We start from the raw sequence: 16193 nt of genomic DNA, 5'->3' as shown, positions 1-16193 counted from the left end.
ATTATGAGTATTCTTCAGATGTGCAGCTTTAAGACAATAATTGCATAAAAATCATATGATTGCTTGACCTCTGTCCATAAAAGACAAAATGACTTTGTGTCAGGGTTGATAAATTTGTGAGGCAGAATTAAAGGTGGTTGTTGTGAAGAAAGTAAACAAATTGCTTTGTTTTCAAATTAACCTAATTTCTCTGAAAACTTTAGATTATTCTGTAAACACTGACCGTGTTATGAACACTCTTAGTATTCATTATGGGAGTGTTTTAAAAACCACAGCCTCAGATGTAAGACAGACATTAAAGCACCAAATTTCAATATAATATTTTTTAATCTAAAAAAAACACAAGACTTCATTTTTGTTGATGGATATAATTTTATCTGCATTTAATAATATTTTAGAATTCTGACAAGCATTGCACACTTTTTCTTTTTCAGGATGCCAGGCATGCTGCAGAAGGAGAAATATATACAAAACTTAACCAAAAAATAGATGAATTTATTCAGATTGCTGATTATGATTGGACAATGTCTGAGTCAGATGGAAGAGCCAGTGGATACTTAATGGACCTAATTAACTTTTTAAGAAGCACGTTTCAAGTTTTTACTCATTTACCTGTAAGTGTTCAAAATTGAGTTTAATTTCAAACTATTTGATCATAATTTTATGTTAAAACAGTAAGGTTTGAACAAAAGGTTCTGGTTTTTGATTTGTGCTCATGCTGACAGATGTATTTTTAAGTTTTTCTCAGCACAGAAATATTGTAAAATGTATATCAATATGTTGGTGGAGCTTACCCATCAGAATACTTAGAAAATACTTTCAAATACTTTAGTCTAAATATTGTTACCAGCAACTAATTTACAAATAATGTAAGAACTCATGCAGTTTTCTAGAGCCTTTTTGGTGTACCATGTTGGTTTTGTGTGCACATGCATTGGTTCAAAAAAATGCAGAATTGGTGTGAATCCTACATTGTGCATAAGATTGTGGAGGTCTTGTATTCTCCAAGGTTTTTAGTTAAATATTTTTGATCATAAGAAGTTGTTTGATTCTAGTTTACAGAGCTTCATTGAATGAATTCTTGCTCATATTCAAATATCCTGTGTTATTTTGTCCCAGGAAAAAGGGTACTGTTAACCTGTCTTATGTATGAATTGTTACATTCTGTTGTCTGATTTCCCCTTGCTTTCAGATAAAAAAAGCCTATTTCTAGTTTGGCTTACCATCATAATGGTTTATAGCTTTATAGTTCTGGAGTAACTTCAGTAAGTAATTCAAGCTACATCTGCTTTTTATCAGCTTGTCCTTGGTTGTTAACAGTCACACTGATGTCTGAGTGCTTTGCCCACCTGCAATGCTGGGAAAGAATAAGTCCTCAATGAATGTTTTGAGGCTTTGACTGAAAGAAAAATTTCTTTATGTGCACAGCAATATGTTGAAGTTGCTGGCATAGCAGGCTGATCTTGTCTTCCAGATACTATGCAGAGGCTGTGATTCTTCTGTCTCCTGTTCTTTTTACTGACTCAAAGACAAAGGCCACTCCAACTGTATCATGTGATACTGATGTGAATGCATCATGTGAGGCATGTGCTTCTGTGCCAAATCAGTGGAGCGTTTTTTGGTAAAGAATAGCAAGTTTGTTAGATAGTGTTATTAATTGTAACTTAGTATACAAAGCAGTGTGAACAAATGGCACTGCTCCTCAGTGGCCTTGTGCAAATGGCAGTTAAGGATGTGAAATTTGTAGAGCAGGATGTACAGAAGTCTGTCATGAATGTATGCTGCTAAATGGCTGTTCAGAAACGAGCCACAGACAAAATGAAGTAATGTGTTAAGGGAATGCAAAGAAGCAGCTGTGGCATTCGCACTTAAGAAGTGTGGAAGGTGTAGAGTTTTGTGCCTGGAGGTACAAGTCAGCCTTTGGAGAAAGCTAGTTTCTGTAGAGAGGTTATTCTGTAATTTCAGACTCTGGTCAGGTAACAGGCAGGATGTAGAACTATGGGGACAGGTAGTCTACTACCTGTCTACTACTGTGGCAAGAGGTTTCTTGTAATTTTTTACTTATCCTGCATCTTGTTCCCTGTCCTATCTTGGCCAATTGTAGAAATATACAGTCCTGTGAATGTTGTGTGTGACCTCTGGAGTTTATATGAAAATGTGTGCACACTATGGTGATTCTAGTTAGATTTGTACTAGTAAGTTATTTCTGTTAAAAGAAAATTTATAGTAAAAGTATTTTTCAAGAACCAGTACCTTCACTTATAGTGAAAGTATTTAGCCCAGAACCAGGTTCTATAACTCGTTAAAATAGTAAGTGTTTTGGAGTGATAAACTGAGCTAGATTTTTCCCATGTTTAATTTTTAATTTTCATTAAGTTTAGAATTAATTTTCATTAATGAATTATTCCAATAATGTCACAGTGTTATTTCCATAGTAATTTTTGTATGGCTGGCAGAAACATTCCACTGCTCAAAATAGTTTATCAGAACCTTTTCTGTAATTAGCAGTCAAAGAACAAATACCTAGCACACTGGCCATAATTAGGAAAATAAGGAAAAGAGTGGAACAAGTAGAGAGGTCTCTTCTACCTTTACATACCCAATTGTGTTAGAGGGCATTGGGCTAGGACTAGGGACCCTAGTTGGCCACAGTTCTTTGTGTCACACTCCAGAGTCACTGACTTTATTTTTGATATTGTTTCAAACACTAGTCTGCCTGTAGAAGTGTTATAATATGTTCTTTAACAATTTTTTTTGTTGCAGTCAGTGGGTTCCTCTCATTAGAATCTTGTTTTATTTTTGTTGTATGTATAAGCTGTGTAAATGCACAGGGATGTGTCTCCCTTTGTGCTGTTACGTGGGGCTGTACTGAAGTATTTCTGTACCAATCTAGACATAACTTTTCAAAAACGCATCTTATGTTGTATATCTGGGTTTTGCAATTTGTATTCTTTTCACTGGAATTTTAGAACTCTAAATCAGGTAGATCATGAGCTGTACTGAATCTGCACACAAAGTGACATAAGTTAGTTGAGGTCTGATATCTGTGTTGAATCAATGGAAATGTCTTGTGTCTCCAAGGCTTTTTTCCCCTCTCAAGTTTTGCATGTTAGTTTTCTCCTCTGTGTTTGTTTACTGTACTTAAGAAGCAATTTTGGAAAAGAAAACAGCTTTCTTCAACCCTACAGTTATATAGCCATAAGTTTTATGTTAAAATTTATTAATGGGTCGTGTTATATTTAGATTCTTACTATCCTGAGCCATTTTAAATCTTGCTTGAACAAAGTATGTTAATAACATACAGGTAGCCTCTGTAAGCCATAATGGTAAACATGGCATTTATTTTTTAACCTAAGACTTTTGAACTATATTCTTTCTTGTAATAAAAAGTTCTGGAAAGACATTTCAACAGACACTTTGAAGTTTATTACTTTGATATTTTGGCATACAGTTCCTTATTACAGAAAAACATACTATTGCCAAATTAGTATTAGTTAAGTTGTAATCTCTTTGTTACACTTCAACAAAATATAAGTTCAGAGGTTTAAAAAATACTACTATGTAGCTGTAATTGTTCTTTTTGTACGCTTTTTCTTATCTTTTATTGCTACCAATTTTTTTATTCTTTTTTTTTTTTTTGAAGTTGACAGTACATCTTAATTTTTTTGTTTTGACTGCCTTACTGGTTTCCTTCTCAGCATAACAACAATGACCATGCAGCTATGTCGGTAAGTAGATGCAAGATGAAGAAAAAGCATGTGAACAGAAAAACTATGAACTGCCTGCAGGCTTATTGCTTCAATTTTTAATCATTTAATAAAAAGACCCTTTCTGTTTTGCTGATAACGTGCTGTGTACCTTGTGTGGATGCATGCAGGGATCAGGTTAATGACTAACATCGGGCTTTCATACACTGGGACAGACAGCAGGAGTCCTAAAAACCTTGCAGAAGGTTGATGGGGTGTGCCTTGCATCCCAAATGAGGTAATTTAGAGACTGAGACCTCTTGAAAGGGAGGTCAGGTATCAAAATACAGCTATGAGACATGCATACAGAATTAGGATAGAGTGATATAGCTGAATAAAGAATCAGTGAAAGTTCTATCGTTCCTCTGCTGCATTTGTCTGGGGTCAGGGGAATGTGTGTACTGATGCTCTTTATTTGCTTTTTCAATTTTTTTTTAAGAAGCTGATTAATTGCATTTAAGAATTCTCCTATCCCCTGGTTATTTTCACATTGTAATTTTTTTTCATGTGGCATACACATTGTCATGATAATGAAAGTGATGAGATTAATATTACAAAATTATTAAAATCTGGAGAATGAATTTAGCAGTGGGCTCCCAAGTTCTTCAGAGCCTAGAGCACAAGTTATTAGTAGAGCTGTAGGGAGGTGGTGTATTTAGTCTGTTAAAGAGAAGGCTGAGGAGAGATCCAGTGGCAGCCTACAACTTCTTGAAGAACAAATACAAAGCTGGTGGAGCCAAACTTCTTGGTTGGACTGACAAATTCAGATGTAGCTGTGGTCACAGGTTGAAGCTTAGGAGATGGAGCTTTGATATTAGAGGGAAGGTGTGCTTAAAGAGAGGAGTGCAGTGTTGAAGGAGATTGCACAAGGAGGCTGCTGAATTCCCATCCTCTGCTACTTGGAAGGGTCCACAGGAGAAAAGGTCTATGGACCTGAAGTAGTGTTGGCAGCAGTGCTCCAAGTAGAAGGTTGGACTAGATGACAGTGGTGGTTCATTCCAATCCACACTTCCATCTTCTGAATACTCAGCATGCTGATGAACTGTGAAGCTAATAGGTGTCATGAGCTCTGTGGTTTGTGTAGAAATGTTTCCTGTTGGTATTGTATAGGTCTCAGGCTGCTGGTTATTTCATGACTGAGGGCTGGCAGAATTTCAGCAATGTAGAACACAGAAGCTGTGTGGCTTTTGGAAGGTTATGATTGGAAAGTCATGCAGTTTTAATGGTTCTGTTTTCTGAATTCACAAAAATTTAGTCTTTTGGAATTATGTTTATGTCCCATTTTAAGTTAGTCTTGCAGTTTATAGTGCCATTAGATGCTTTGAATCAAAAAGCAAATTAAAGTTTCATTGTACAGCCATTAATCAATCTCATGAAATTAATTGGCTGATCGAATTTGTTATTAAGAAACTACCTTTTTTAGTTTTGTTTTGAAGAGTTAGGGAAAAATGTTTCCTTGTATTTCCAGATCAGTTAACTTGAAATTATGTGGGTCTATATGTAAGTGGTTTTAATCTAAGTTTAGAATTAGCTGAAATTTTATTCTAGCTATGTGCCTTGTCAATACATAGCTGGAAAAGAGTGACCATTGAAAAGAGACTGTTGTAAATTGCTTTCAGTTAGGTATTTTTAATTGTTTCGGTAGCATTTGGGGCAGAGACTGGAAGTAAAATTGATTCTTAAAAATTCCATTCATGTTTCTAGTATACTTGTATTTTATCAATAGTTCAAAAGTTGGAGTTTTTACCCTGAGGGATAAAATTTGTATGTTTAATTTATTTGCATTTTCAGAAAGAATGACATGTTATTTCATATTGCTAAATTAATTCTTCACCTTAGCATCTTAGATTTAACGGGTAAGTTTTTTATTTTCTTTTTATGCTGAGGATGGTAGTTTGTGTTATTTTAGTGTTTCTGTGATTGGCAGCAAAAGCCTAATTTCACAGCTTGCAGTGAGGGTGAAGGGGTGGTGGTTTTCTGCAGCTATATTCAAAAACTGTCAATCAACAGCCTCCACAGGCTACTTAGAGAATGGGTTTTCTTACTGACTTCTCCAACTGCTGCTTCATGCTGTCTTTGATTGGCACAGCCTGGCAGGGAGGATGGATGAATCTGTCACTGGCTGGTTAATTGTGTTGCTGGTCTCAGCCTGACATCAGGTCTTTGACTCCTAAGTGGCTCAATACAAAACAAATTAGCAGATTGTAGTCATATTTCTCATTCTATATGCTTTGACTGTGTTGAATGCAGTCCATAAATCATATTGACTGACACCATAGTGAATGATGAAAGCTGCTTTTGAGACAGCTAGCATGGGCTTTAGAAAGCAGCACCGGGAAGGTGCCGTGGACGGATGCATATGGCTGACCCTTTGGGATTTCCTAGGAGCCAAATGTCTCTTTACTACAATTGTTCTTAGGAGAAAAGCTTTGGGGTCCTATAAAAAAGGATTTAATATGTCAGCAGATTCTCTTTACAAGCTCCTTTGAAATATAAGAAGTTTGTCTAAGGGTTTTCTCTTTTTACAAACTTGTATTTCAGCAAAATGTGGAGGCTGGGTGAAAAAACACTGTTAGCAGGTGTTTTTGAGTATAGAATAGGGTCCTTGTTTCCTAAACTTTACACTGATTGAGTGGAAGAATAGGTTTTGTAGATAGGAGCAATTAGCATAGGCACAGCAGAGACAATAGTAGTGTCTCCAAATGGGTGGCAACTGGGGCAAATGTGAGAAGCCTGCTGAATCTCTGCATGCTGTTGAATATAGGTATTTAATTGCTAGATAACCATGGCCACCCCCACCCCCTTAAATAATAATAGTAATTTTAAAAAGAAAAAAAAACCCAAACAACAAGACTGTTTTAAAATTAGCTGATATTTGTTCAGTCCTGAAAAATAAATGTTATTGCTTTGTTCACAAGTCCTTACAGTTCCTCTTCAAAATGCTTTCTGAAAAATTAGCAATGAATTGATAATGTGGTAGATGTTGGAAATTTGGAGATTAATTTTTAACTAGATCCTATTTTTCAAACACAAATGTTAATTTTATTCTTTTCTGGGTATTGTACATCCAGTGTAATTTGAACTGGGAAGCACTGAATTTTGAAGAGGATAACATAGTATAGTTCACATTTCTCTTAGTTAAAATTCAGCAATTTGATAAATATGCATAGCTTTATTTTTTCTCTAAATTTGAGAATATTAAGTGGTTTTTAGTAAGTATCTACTGTGTATAGTAAACTTGTAGTATTTGTTAATGTGTCATTTGAACAATAAGCCTGTAGTTCAAGTTACATAGTTGGAAATAGTTTATATGTTAGGATGTTTCCATTTTATGAAACTTCAAAACCAACATTTAATGTACATGTATTGATACTTATTTAAAGTCCAAGTGGCTTTAGCTGTGTCATTTCTGTATTGTAACCATTATCTTGTGCTCCAGTACTATTGATATTTGCCAGAATATAACAACTAACTACACACGCTTGTTAGAAATATAAAATTCTGTCATTTATTTAAGATAACAGAGGAGTACACATTGTTTCCATATGAAATAAACTGAATGTTAAAATTTTTCATGACAACCTATTAATCTGGTTGAACTTTCATTACATTACAGTGGCAGCATAAATAGGACATGGAGCTGATTTGATGGAGCAGTACATTAAACAGAGATGCACAAGTTGTTCCATTAAATCAAAATGACATTTCCATTAAGTATTTCAAATTCACTACACTGTAATTACATGAACTGTGGCCCATTTAGTCCCCTTCTCACCTCCCTTTTTCCTTCCTTTTTTGCCTATTCTTTTTTTTCTTCTTTCCCCCCCATTCATATTGATATTGTTCTGCTTGGGAAATAGAGCTGCATGTCTCCCAGTATAATTGCTGTTGGGTTTGGGAGACTTGTAAGCATGCTGTTCTTGTATTGTTTCCTACATTCTTTGTTGTCAGTTCATCTATTTTGCTCAAATATGTTATTTGCTTTTCTGAGATTTTCAATTAAGAAACTGACATGTCATTTTAGATAAAAAGCTCCTTACAGTTCAAGGTGTCCTAATGCTAGAAAGAATTAGCAGCAGCCATTTAATGGTTCAGTGTGAATGTGAGGGGGGTTGAAGGCTTTCTGTTGTATTCATTATATTTTCATTACCTTTTAACAAATAATGGATTTTTAAAGTGTGAAATATTTGGGGCCAAATTTGCTTTCTGTTATGAAAATTTTTTGCATGTGACAATTCAATCATCTTAGCAAGTTGACATATTAAGGACAAGATCTTGCTCTTCAGATGCTGGAGCAGAACTTTCCAAACTTTTTGGGACAGTGAAGTGTCCATTATAGTTGTTCATTATTTGTATGCGTTTCTGAGACTCACCAGTGAATTGATCAACCTGACTTTGCAGAAAGCAGCTGGGGAACCATTACTTTAGAGAAACAGGTGACATGACTGTACTGATAGATAGGAGTAAAACAATAGTGCTGTGTGCTCCAGTAGCTCTGTTATATTATTATGATTTCTTTTGTGTAAATGTGTTGTTGCCTTTGTTTCACTATCGTTGTAATGCACACATCAGTTGAAAGCAATGGTTTCAGAGCATTAATCTACAGGGATTCATGCAGTTGCATTTGACACCCAAGATCACTCTGTTTTAAGAGATGGCAGTGCTGCGAATAGAATAGAACCATCTGGTTTGGTATCTGGTCTCAAGTGGTTTTCTTAACTTTAAGGTAGAATTTTGTTATCTTTAAATTTTTCTGTACTGAATTTTAAATAATTTATTCAGGTTAATGTCTGACTTTGTGGTTTGTTTTTTGATCTCATGTTGGGAAAATTGTCTCAATTAGATGATGGGGAGAGCAATATTGCCAGCTAGACTGTGATTGGGAAATTATTTCTGTTTTGTACAGCAGAGGGCTACATTTCATTTTGTAAGTAGTTGATCACTGACAGCACTGATTTATTAAGCACCTGAGATGATGGATAAGCATGAATTTTTAAAGTAATTTAGCAACAAACTTTGAGATGGGATCTGAGCAGTTAAACTACCATCAATTAGCACAAGCTCTTACAAGAAGTGCCTCAACCAGTTGCAGTAATTTTGGTTTATATAAAGTTGGGGGTTTATTTAATTTGCTATTGTTAAAAATATGCTGCATGTTGATTTTCATTACATTCTTGCTTTCATTCTGTTTGGGTTAAAAATATTTAAATAAATCCACAAAGCTGTTCATATGCTTCAGCAACTTTAATTGTCATTGTTTTGGAAATGTCCTTGTATTCATGAAGACTGTTGGATTGCTGGAAGAAATATCAATAATTGTTTTAACATCTATTTAATCTAGTTCTCTGTTTGATCTAATAGAAACAAATCTAATAGGTCAAAGAAATAACAGGAGGTGTGATCTCTCTCCTTCTAATCTAAGTTTTGTATCATTAAGACTTAGTATGTATCTTAAAATCCAATCAGATGAGCAGGTCTTTAGTGACGTATCATTTGTTTCTATTGTAAAACTTGTTGCTTTTTCTACTAGGGAAAAGTGGCCCAGACAGCTTGCATGTCAGCCTGCCAGCATCTTTCAATGTCCCTAATGCAGATGCTACTGGACAGTGAATTAAAACAAATAAGCATGGGAGCAATTCAGCAGTTTAATTTAGATGTGATACAATGTGAATGTAAGTATATATTCCCATCTGTATTTGTCTTAACATTGAAAAAAGTTATTTAGTGTAAGCTGTATAGTGATCCTTTTCCATAATCTGCTAAAACTTTGTCTTTTATTGAAAGTAATATTACAGTACATCTTCTTGCAAAAGTATTTCTAAGTAAGTATGTTGGCATTCCTGGGAAATATTTTAATGAAACTTTTCTTTTAACTAAAATATCTAAATTGAAACATACATTGTTGTTACTCCTAATGGGATCATAATCACTATATCCACTAAAGATTTAGTTTAGGGCAAAATTGCCCAAAACTACTACCTAAATATTACGTTTTAATGGTTAAGAAAAAAACGTCAAATGTCTATGAAATTCTAATGTTTCCTCTTGAGTTCATCTATTATGATACAGATATTTACATGTGCTGTTATGCAGGATTTCCTCACTCCTAGAACTGCTACTCCCTTACTGTGCAGAATAATAGTACTCATTTAGTAAACATCAGATGTTGTCTTACTGTCACTGTTTAAAATATGATCTCAGAATTATTTTATAAACTGGTTCAGTACAGCACTGAAAGCAGAATTAATTACCTTGTGTTTTGCATGGAGCTTGTGGCTCAGGGTGAGGTGTTAATCTGTAGGAAGGAAGTTCCATGAATAGGTGTTAGGACTGGTTGAATAGTTGATGACTGAGATACAGTGGAAAGGCTCACTAGAGAGTTTTTTTCAATGTGTATTTTCAGATTCTTCTGCTCTGGTTTTTTTTTCCCCCAGAGTATCTTTCCTGTTATGTATTTGGAGCATAGATCTCAATGATTTTGGTGACAGCTGTAAAATGGGGCAGTTATACAAGTCATATCCTGAGGCTTTCAGTTTGGGTACATGAAAAAAATTGGTGACCACTCCGTTAGAAGCCAATGGGAAACTGAAAATCTAATTTCAAGCAATTTGGTTAGCATCACAAAAGGTTCTTGTGGGAGTCTAGAGACAGACTTAGGGGCGTTTTTGACATTTTAACCATATACTTGTTTCCTTCTCCTGCCTTATTTATTACATTCCAGCTGAACTCAGTAACACGTAGAGCAGACCCTCGCTGTCCAGCCTTAAGGTCTTTCAGGACATGGAACAAACTGACAGGACTATCAGAGTCAAATTGATAGAATATTTGTGATTGTGACATTAAAATTCCATGGTTGTACAAGTTAACCAAACAGATCATGGTTTGACTTTTCTTACTTTTAGTATGCTAGATGTTGCAAATTTATTAGTGTACTTTTCAGGTAGGTACATAGGAGTGTGTTTGTGAATTTGTGTAGTTTCCTAGATGTAAAAAAGATACCAGTTGTTAAAAGAGAAATTATACAGTATTCATAATACTGACATCATAATCATTCATCTTAACAAGCTGAATTAATGCAAGCACTAAACCATCATGTGCCTTCTGAACAAATGGTGTAACAGTGAAGAAAACTTGTCCATTACAGTATTACTCTGTTTCTAATATTTAAAATATCAGCTGTGAACAACACAGTAGGTTCACTACTCCCTGTAGATGACCCTGTTTCACCCTGGGATTTTCAGCAGTACAGGGGATAAAATGCATGTCTTGCAGGTGTCTTTCACAGCATGAACAGTATGTTCACAGCAAAGAAGAGAGAAGTTTCACTGTTTCCAGCTGTCATCTGGTCTTTGGGTTGTTTTCAGATTGTTTTCTTCTCAGGCAAAGGCTGATATGTGCCCTGATTAGTGTCACCCTAATTTTTATTGCCATTCTGTCTGCCATCTTTGGTTGATGCACAGCAGAAACTTTCTGAGTGAAGAAATCTTAGTAGAGTTTTATTTAGTCTAAAATGCTAATATTTCATTATTTTAAAATAAAAAAGTAATATAACTGTAAGGCAACATGGTTTTTCATATGTAGCTGTTATTCTGAGTATATGGCATGGACAGGACATACCAAAGCTTTGGCCAAAATAAGAAAGTTTCAGAAAGCTAGTAACTTAAAAACTGGAAAACACATTCTTCCACCACTGTGTAATTTCTATCATGGGCTGTACAAGTGCTTATAGAATGAACTCCCTTTCTTCCTATGTGGAAAGCTTTTAAAGCATGTTAGAAAAACAAAATTATTTTGAAACACAGAAACCCTTTGAGTAGTTTAAATACAATTATGGAAGCTTGTCAGAATAGTGTTTTGCAAGAAACCACATTTTGCAGTCTGTGGAATAAAGGAGTGACACAAGATTTTGCTCAGACTGCTTTGCTGATGTGGTTTCATTCATAAGGTCCATCACAGGCACATTCCAGGCCTCACTGTGATGCCTGTGATTTATGTTCTTGCTCATCACCCTCCCCCAGCTTTATTCTTTGATGCTTTGGGATTAATGGATACAACAGTGACATTTCAATTAGTGCTTAGAGTGGGCGAATAATTCACAACTGTTGGGAGTTTTCTACTGTATTGTATTAATGGGTTTGACATTTTACATACAATGGAGCATACTCAGATGAATTTTGAACTAAGAATTTAGATGACGTGTAGAAAATTTTTAATATCTGAAGGTAAACTTTTAAAAATTCTTGCTAATATTGTAGAATTTTTTTCTGATCTTTAACATTATACATTTATTCTTTCTAATATGAACTGGAGAGATCTAAATAAAATCAGAAAAATATTATAATTTGTTAGGGGTTTTTTCTGTTTAAAAACAATCAACAGTCCAAACAACAATCCAGCATTTTGTTAAAGTTAGTAAGTGCTCTTCTTAGAAAAAAAAAGTCATCAAGATCTCACTCTTCTTCTACCATGTTTTTTGTTTCCTTCCAAATGTTCCAAAAAGATTTCAGTTTTATTTTAGTTTGTCCTGTTCTAATGAAAGTGTTTATCTACCTCCTCTGCAAATTTTATAACCTAGAGCAGTGTTTTACCCCTGTATTTTGTACCATTCTTTCTCAGTGGTTATTTTCACTAGCACTCCTGAAGCACTGTTCAGAAAATAGAGCATACTAAGTCCCATTGAATAAAATGCAAAGAGTAGTCTTTTGCTTGAATAGTACATTTTGGTTCCCCAAGGAAGGAAGTGGGTTGGGAAGGAGGTGTTTCTGTTTCTTGAAGATGAAATTTAAATGTGGGTTACTGTATTTCACTTTACGGGAAGACAGGTGTGCATAATAAAAAATTAGCTTTTCAGAGACACCATCCAGATCTATTTAGCTTACATCAGCTTCTTATTAAGGAATTCAAACTTGTCTAAAGTTGTAATTGTAGGAAGAGCTAAGTGTTTTTGGTTTTTTTTTATTTATGTGTTAAGCACAGACAAATTGTGAGGCAGGAATAGTTAACAGAATGAAATATGGGTGAGTTCATATCACCCAGATATGAAAGGGTGATAAGGTTTTGGGTCTTGCCTATAAGCAGACAAGGGTTAGGGGAGAGTTAGTGCAAAGTACTCTGTATTTTCCTGATCAGCCTTCAGTATGGCTTCCTGGCAGTCCCTCCTTTCCCCCACTGCATGGAGAGTGGCAGTGCCCAAGAGTAAGTTACATCCTGACCACAGTGTTCTCTGCTGAGCACACACAAAAGTGGTCTCCAGGTGGGCATGCCAGAAGCTGGGGAGCCCAGATCCTGTATTTCCTAGAAAAGGCACCTTATTCTTCTCTGGAGGCCCCTTGCTTTACCTGCCTGCTCTCCCCTCTGGGCAGTCAGGTTACCTTCAGTGGCTGGAGGCCATCCTTCATCTGCCGCTCGCATATGGCAGCGCGGGCAGGACAGGAAGCTGCGAGACCTTGCTGGCACTGGGGGCTGCTGCCCGGCCAGCTGGCAGCTCCCTCAGCAAGGCTCCCTCCAGGCCTGTTTGAACAGCTGGAGCATCCAGCAGGGCTGCAAAGTGGCTGAGGCAGCTGAGATAGTCACCTGATTCTCTGTTCTTCCTTTAAAAATACTTCTGTAGCTTTGCTGTCCCGCCTGTGAATCAACGCTATGAGACTGGAGTTAAACTGTCCTCATTGAGCTTTTGATTCAAAGTCTGGACTTTGGCTTTCCATTTCTTCCACTGAGCAGCTTAACTATTTGTCAGGAATCAGGTTCTGAGTTCCCAGACCAATAGAGGCACAACTAGATGATGCCTAAAAGATGGGATTTTGAGCCAATAAAATTAAGAGACCTGTTAATAAATGTAGAATTGTGTAGAAATTCAGTGCAATTTACAGTTAAAGATATCTTAAATTCCATTTAGTAGATACAGCCTTTATCTTAAGATCTCCATTAATACGTATATATACCTGTCAATTCTCATATATTCTGTATTCAAAATGTAATTATAAGATCAAAGCAAAATATTCAAAAGAAAATGCACTGAAGTAGTCTTTGCAACATTCATATTAATCATTATAATTTATGTGTTACCTCCTAGCCTGTTTTTATATATTTGTTTCCTTTGATCCTATCTTCTTTATATTTCTAAACTGTCTGTTACAAGCAAGTTTGTTGAGATTGTACATACTGAGGACCCACATTGTTCTTGTTCTAAATACACAGTATCAGCAAAGCAGAAGAAGAAAAGATGTTAACAAAAACCTTGTGAATACCAGATTAATATAATGTGTATTTTCAACTGATTTTTCCCAAATATTTGAGGTTTTGATTCAAACTGCCAAGCATCCAGTTTGCCCCTAAGAGTGACAGTTTAATAGTGATCTTTGCATTTCATTCTCCTATATTATAAAATTCCAGAATGCTTTTATGCACATTAAGCCAAACAACAACCAGCCCCCTACCCCTGCAAATCCTCTTTAAGCCTAGAATGATTGTAGGGGGTGAATATTTTAAAAGATGTGTATATGACATTGTTTCATTACTATCTAGAAAAGGGCCCTTAGGACAAAGACATTAAGAATGTTAATCCTGTTCTTATATCTTCCTAATATGCTGTGCAGTAGAAAATATTTAATTAGCTTTGTAAAATTGTTAGCAAAACTTAAAAGCCCTGTGCTGAGGGTGGAGGGGGAACTGTCTGACTGTTACCATAAGTAGATTATCTTTTTGCCCTCTGAACTCATGAAATTATAATAATGAAACAAATTCTATTGTAGTCACCTGTCAGAGTGTTCCAAATGTGAGAATAAATGTCTGTGCTATAATGAGTGTCCCTAACGTTGTAAATGCATTCATAGTATGAAATTGTAGTTTCAGAGAACAAAGCTTGTACAACAATTAGGTTTGGTACATTATGTACTTCTTGTTCTACAGCTGCAATGCTAGTAGGTATTATGTAGAGAAACAAAATTATTCTGCATTATTTAGTGCATTGGGATAAATTCCAAACTTTCTTAGCCTGATGAGCACATAAAAGGTGCAAATATTTGCCCTGTGGCATGTAAGAGCATTCTGCTGTAGGAAGATATCTCCCGAAGTATAACGTGCCAAAAGCTAGCTGAAAAGACTTCCAGAAGGTCACAGTTTTCAGTTATATTTACTTTTCAGTTCTGTAACCCTTTTTTTGCCATTGATCTTCTTTCTCCCAGTGCTAGCTGTAATTGTAGAGTGCCTGGAAGAGCTGAGATTCTGGTGGGGGAAGCTGATGGCAGTGTACCGTGTAAGAACAGAAAGATGGGATCAGATCAGTTGATCTGATGGGCCTTACCTTTCTGGTTTAAGGGGTGTAGAAAAGACCCCTTCTGACCATCATGCATATCCTCTTTATTAATGTGCTGCCACAGCTCACAACTGATGTATCTCTTCACATCTGTTTGCTGTGGAGCTTTGCTTAGGATTCCCTGCTGGAGTGTGGTGTTCTATTTTAAACTCTGGGTTTGGCTGACCTCAGAGCCCAGCTTTGTGTCCTTAAGAAAGGGTGTTCCTGGTGGCTATGAAATACCTGCAGAGGACAGCCATGTAGACACACAGGCCTTCAGCCCAGGCTGTTCAGTAGGGTGCCTAAGGTTCCTAGGCTTAGGCATCTTTGTAATTCTGCAGGTTGGTAATTGTATAAGCTATTTTGTCTTTGCTGATTTAAAGAGTTTCTTATGAGAAAACACTCCCTATAAAATACTGAGTGTAGGGTATGTTTTTCTACTGGTTTTTAGCTTTTTTTTTTTTTAAGGCATGTTTATGGTCAATTAAAATTCCATGAAAAATGCTTCTAGAAAGTTGGTGTTACTTATTAAGTAGGAATACCAGAGAATTTTAAATTCACACTTGAATACAGGAATCAGTGAGCATTTGCCAATGTTACCAGTACTCATCTGTGACATTACAATGGTCTCCCTAAGGCATTTGATTGTTATTTTTTTTTTAGTTGATAAAGTATAAAGTTTTATTGCCGTTGAAGTCATTCTCCAATGACATGACTCTCGTAAAATAACTTTTGCACTAGTGTAATGCAAGTAAGAAATTCTGCTTCTACTGGTAAAGCTGCTACTCTAATACCATATCCATCTATTATTAAGCTATTTTTAAGTATTCTGAGATAGTCCTAGTAGTTTCTTGTACCATTTAAGTAAGAGTCTTTATCTAAAATAGTGTTCCATATAGTCATTTTTAGACTTGAGACATAGTCTATCTGAATTCATTAGTCTGCTTTAGGTTGAAACCATACCTTCAGAAGTAAATGTTCAAGGCCATTATTTTACCATCGCGTTAGCTCAGACAGCAGTGGTTTTCTGGATTTTACCTCCACATAATCATGTTTTCTAACTAGCAATTAAAAAAAATATATTAAGGATTTCATAAAACTTCTAAATGTTAAGAACAGTAGAGTTTAGCACTGGGTCTGGACATTGGATGCAT

General features: G+C 35.7%; 1 protein-coding gene across 5 annotated transcripts in view; it reads left to right on the top strand.

Moving 5' to 3' along the window:
• The window catches only part of EXOC6 (exocyst complex component 6), an 88130-nt gene that overhangs the window by 46607 nt on the left and 25330 nt on the right, over nucleotides 1–16193 (top strand). For 2 of the 5 annotated variants that reach the window (XM_059851642.1, XM_059851645.1), the window contains exons 18-20: nucleotides 435–614; nucleotides 3699–3728; nucleotides 9277–9418. In XM_059851642.1, the coding sequence (XP_059707625.1) occupies nucleotides 435–614; nucleotides 3699–3728; nucleotides 9277–9418 (352 nt within the window). Of the gene's footprint in view, nucleotides 1–434; nucleotides 615–3643; nucleotides 3729–9276; nucleotides 9419–16193 lie in introns of those variants that run through there. The other 3 variants (XM_059851643.1, XM_059851646.1, XM_059851647.1) reach the window with 2 other exon arrangements.

The sequence above is a fragment of the Haemorhous mexicanus genome, chromosome 7 (assembly GCF_027477595.1).
Source record: "Haemorhous mexicanus isolate bHaeMex1 chromosome 7, bHaeMex1.pri, whole genome shotgun sequence".
NCBI lineage: Eukaryota > Metazoa > Chordata > Aves > Passeriformes > Fringillidae > Haemorhous > Haemorhous mexicanus.
The sequence above is the reverse complement of the archived record's forward strand: the minus strand, read 5'-3'. Positions and strand labels throughout refer to the sequence as shown.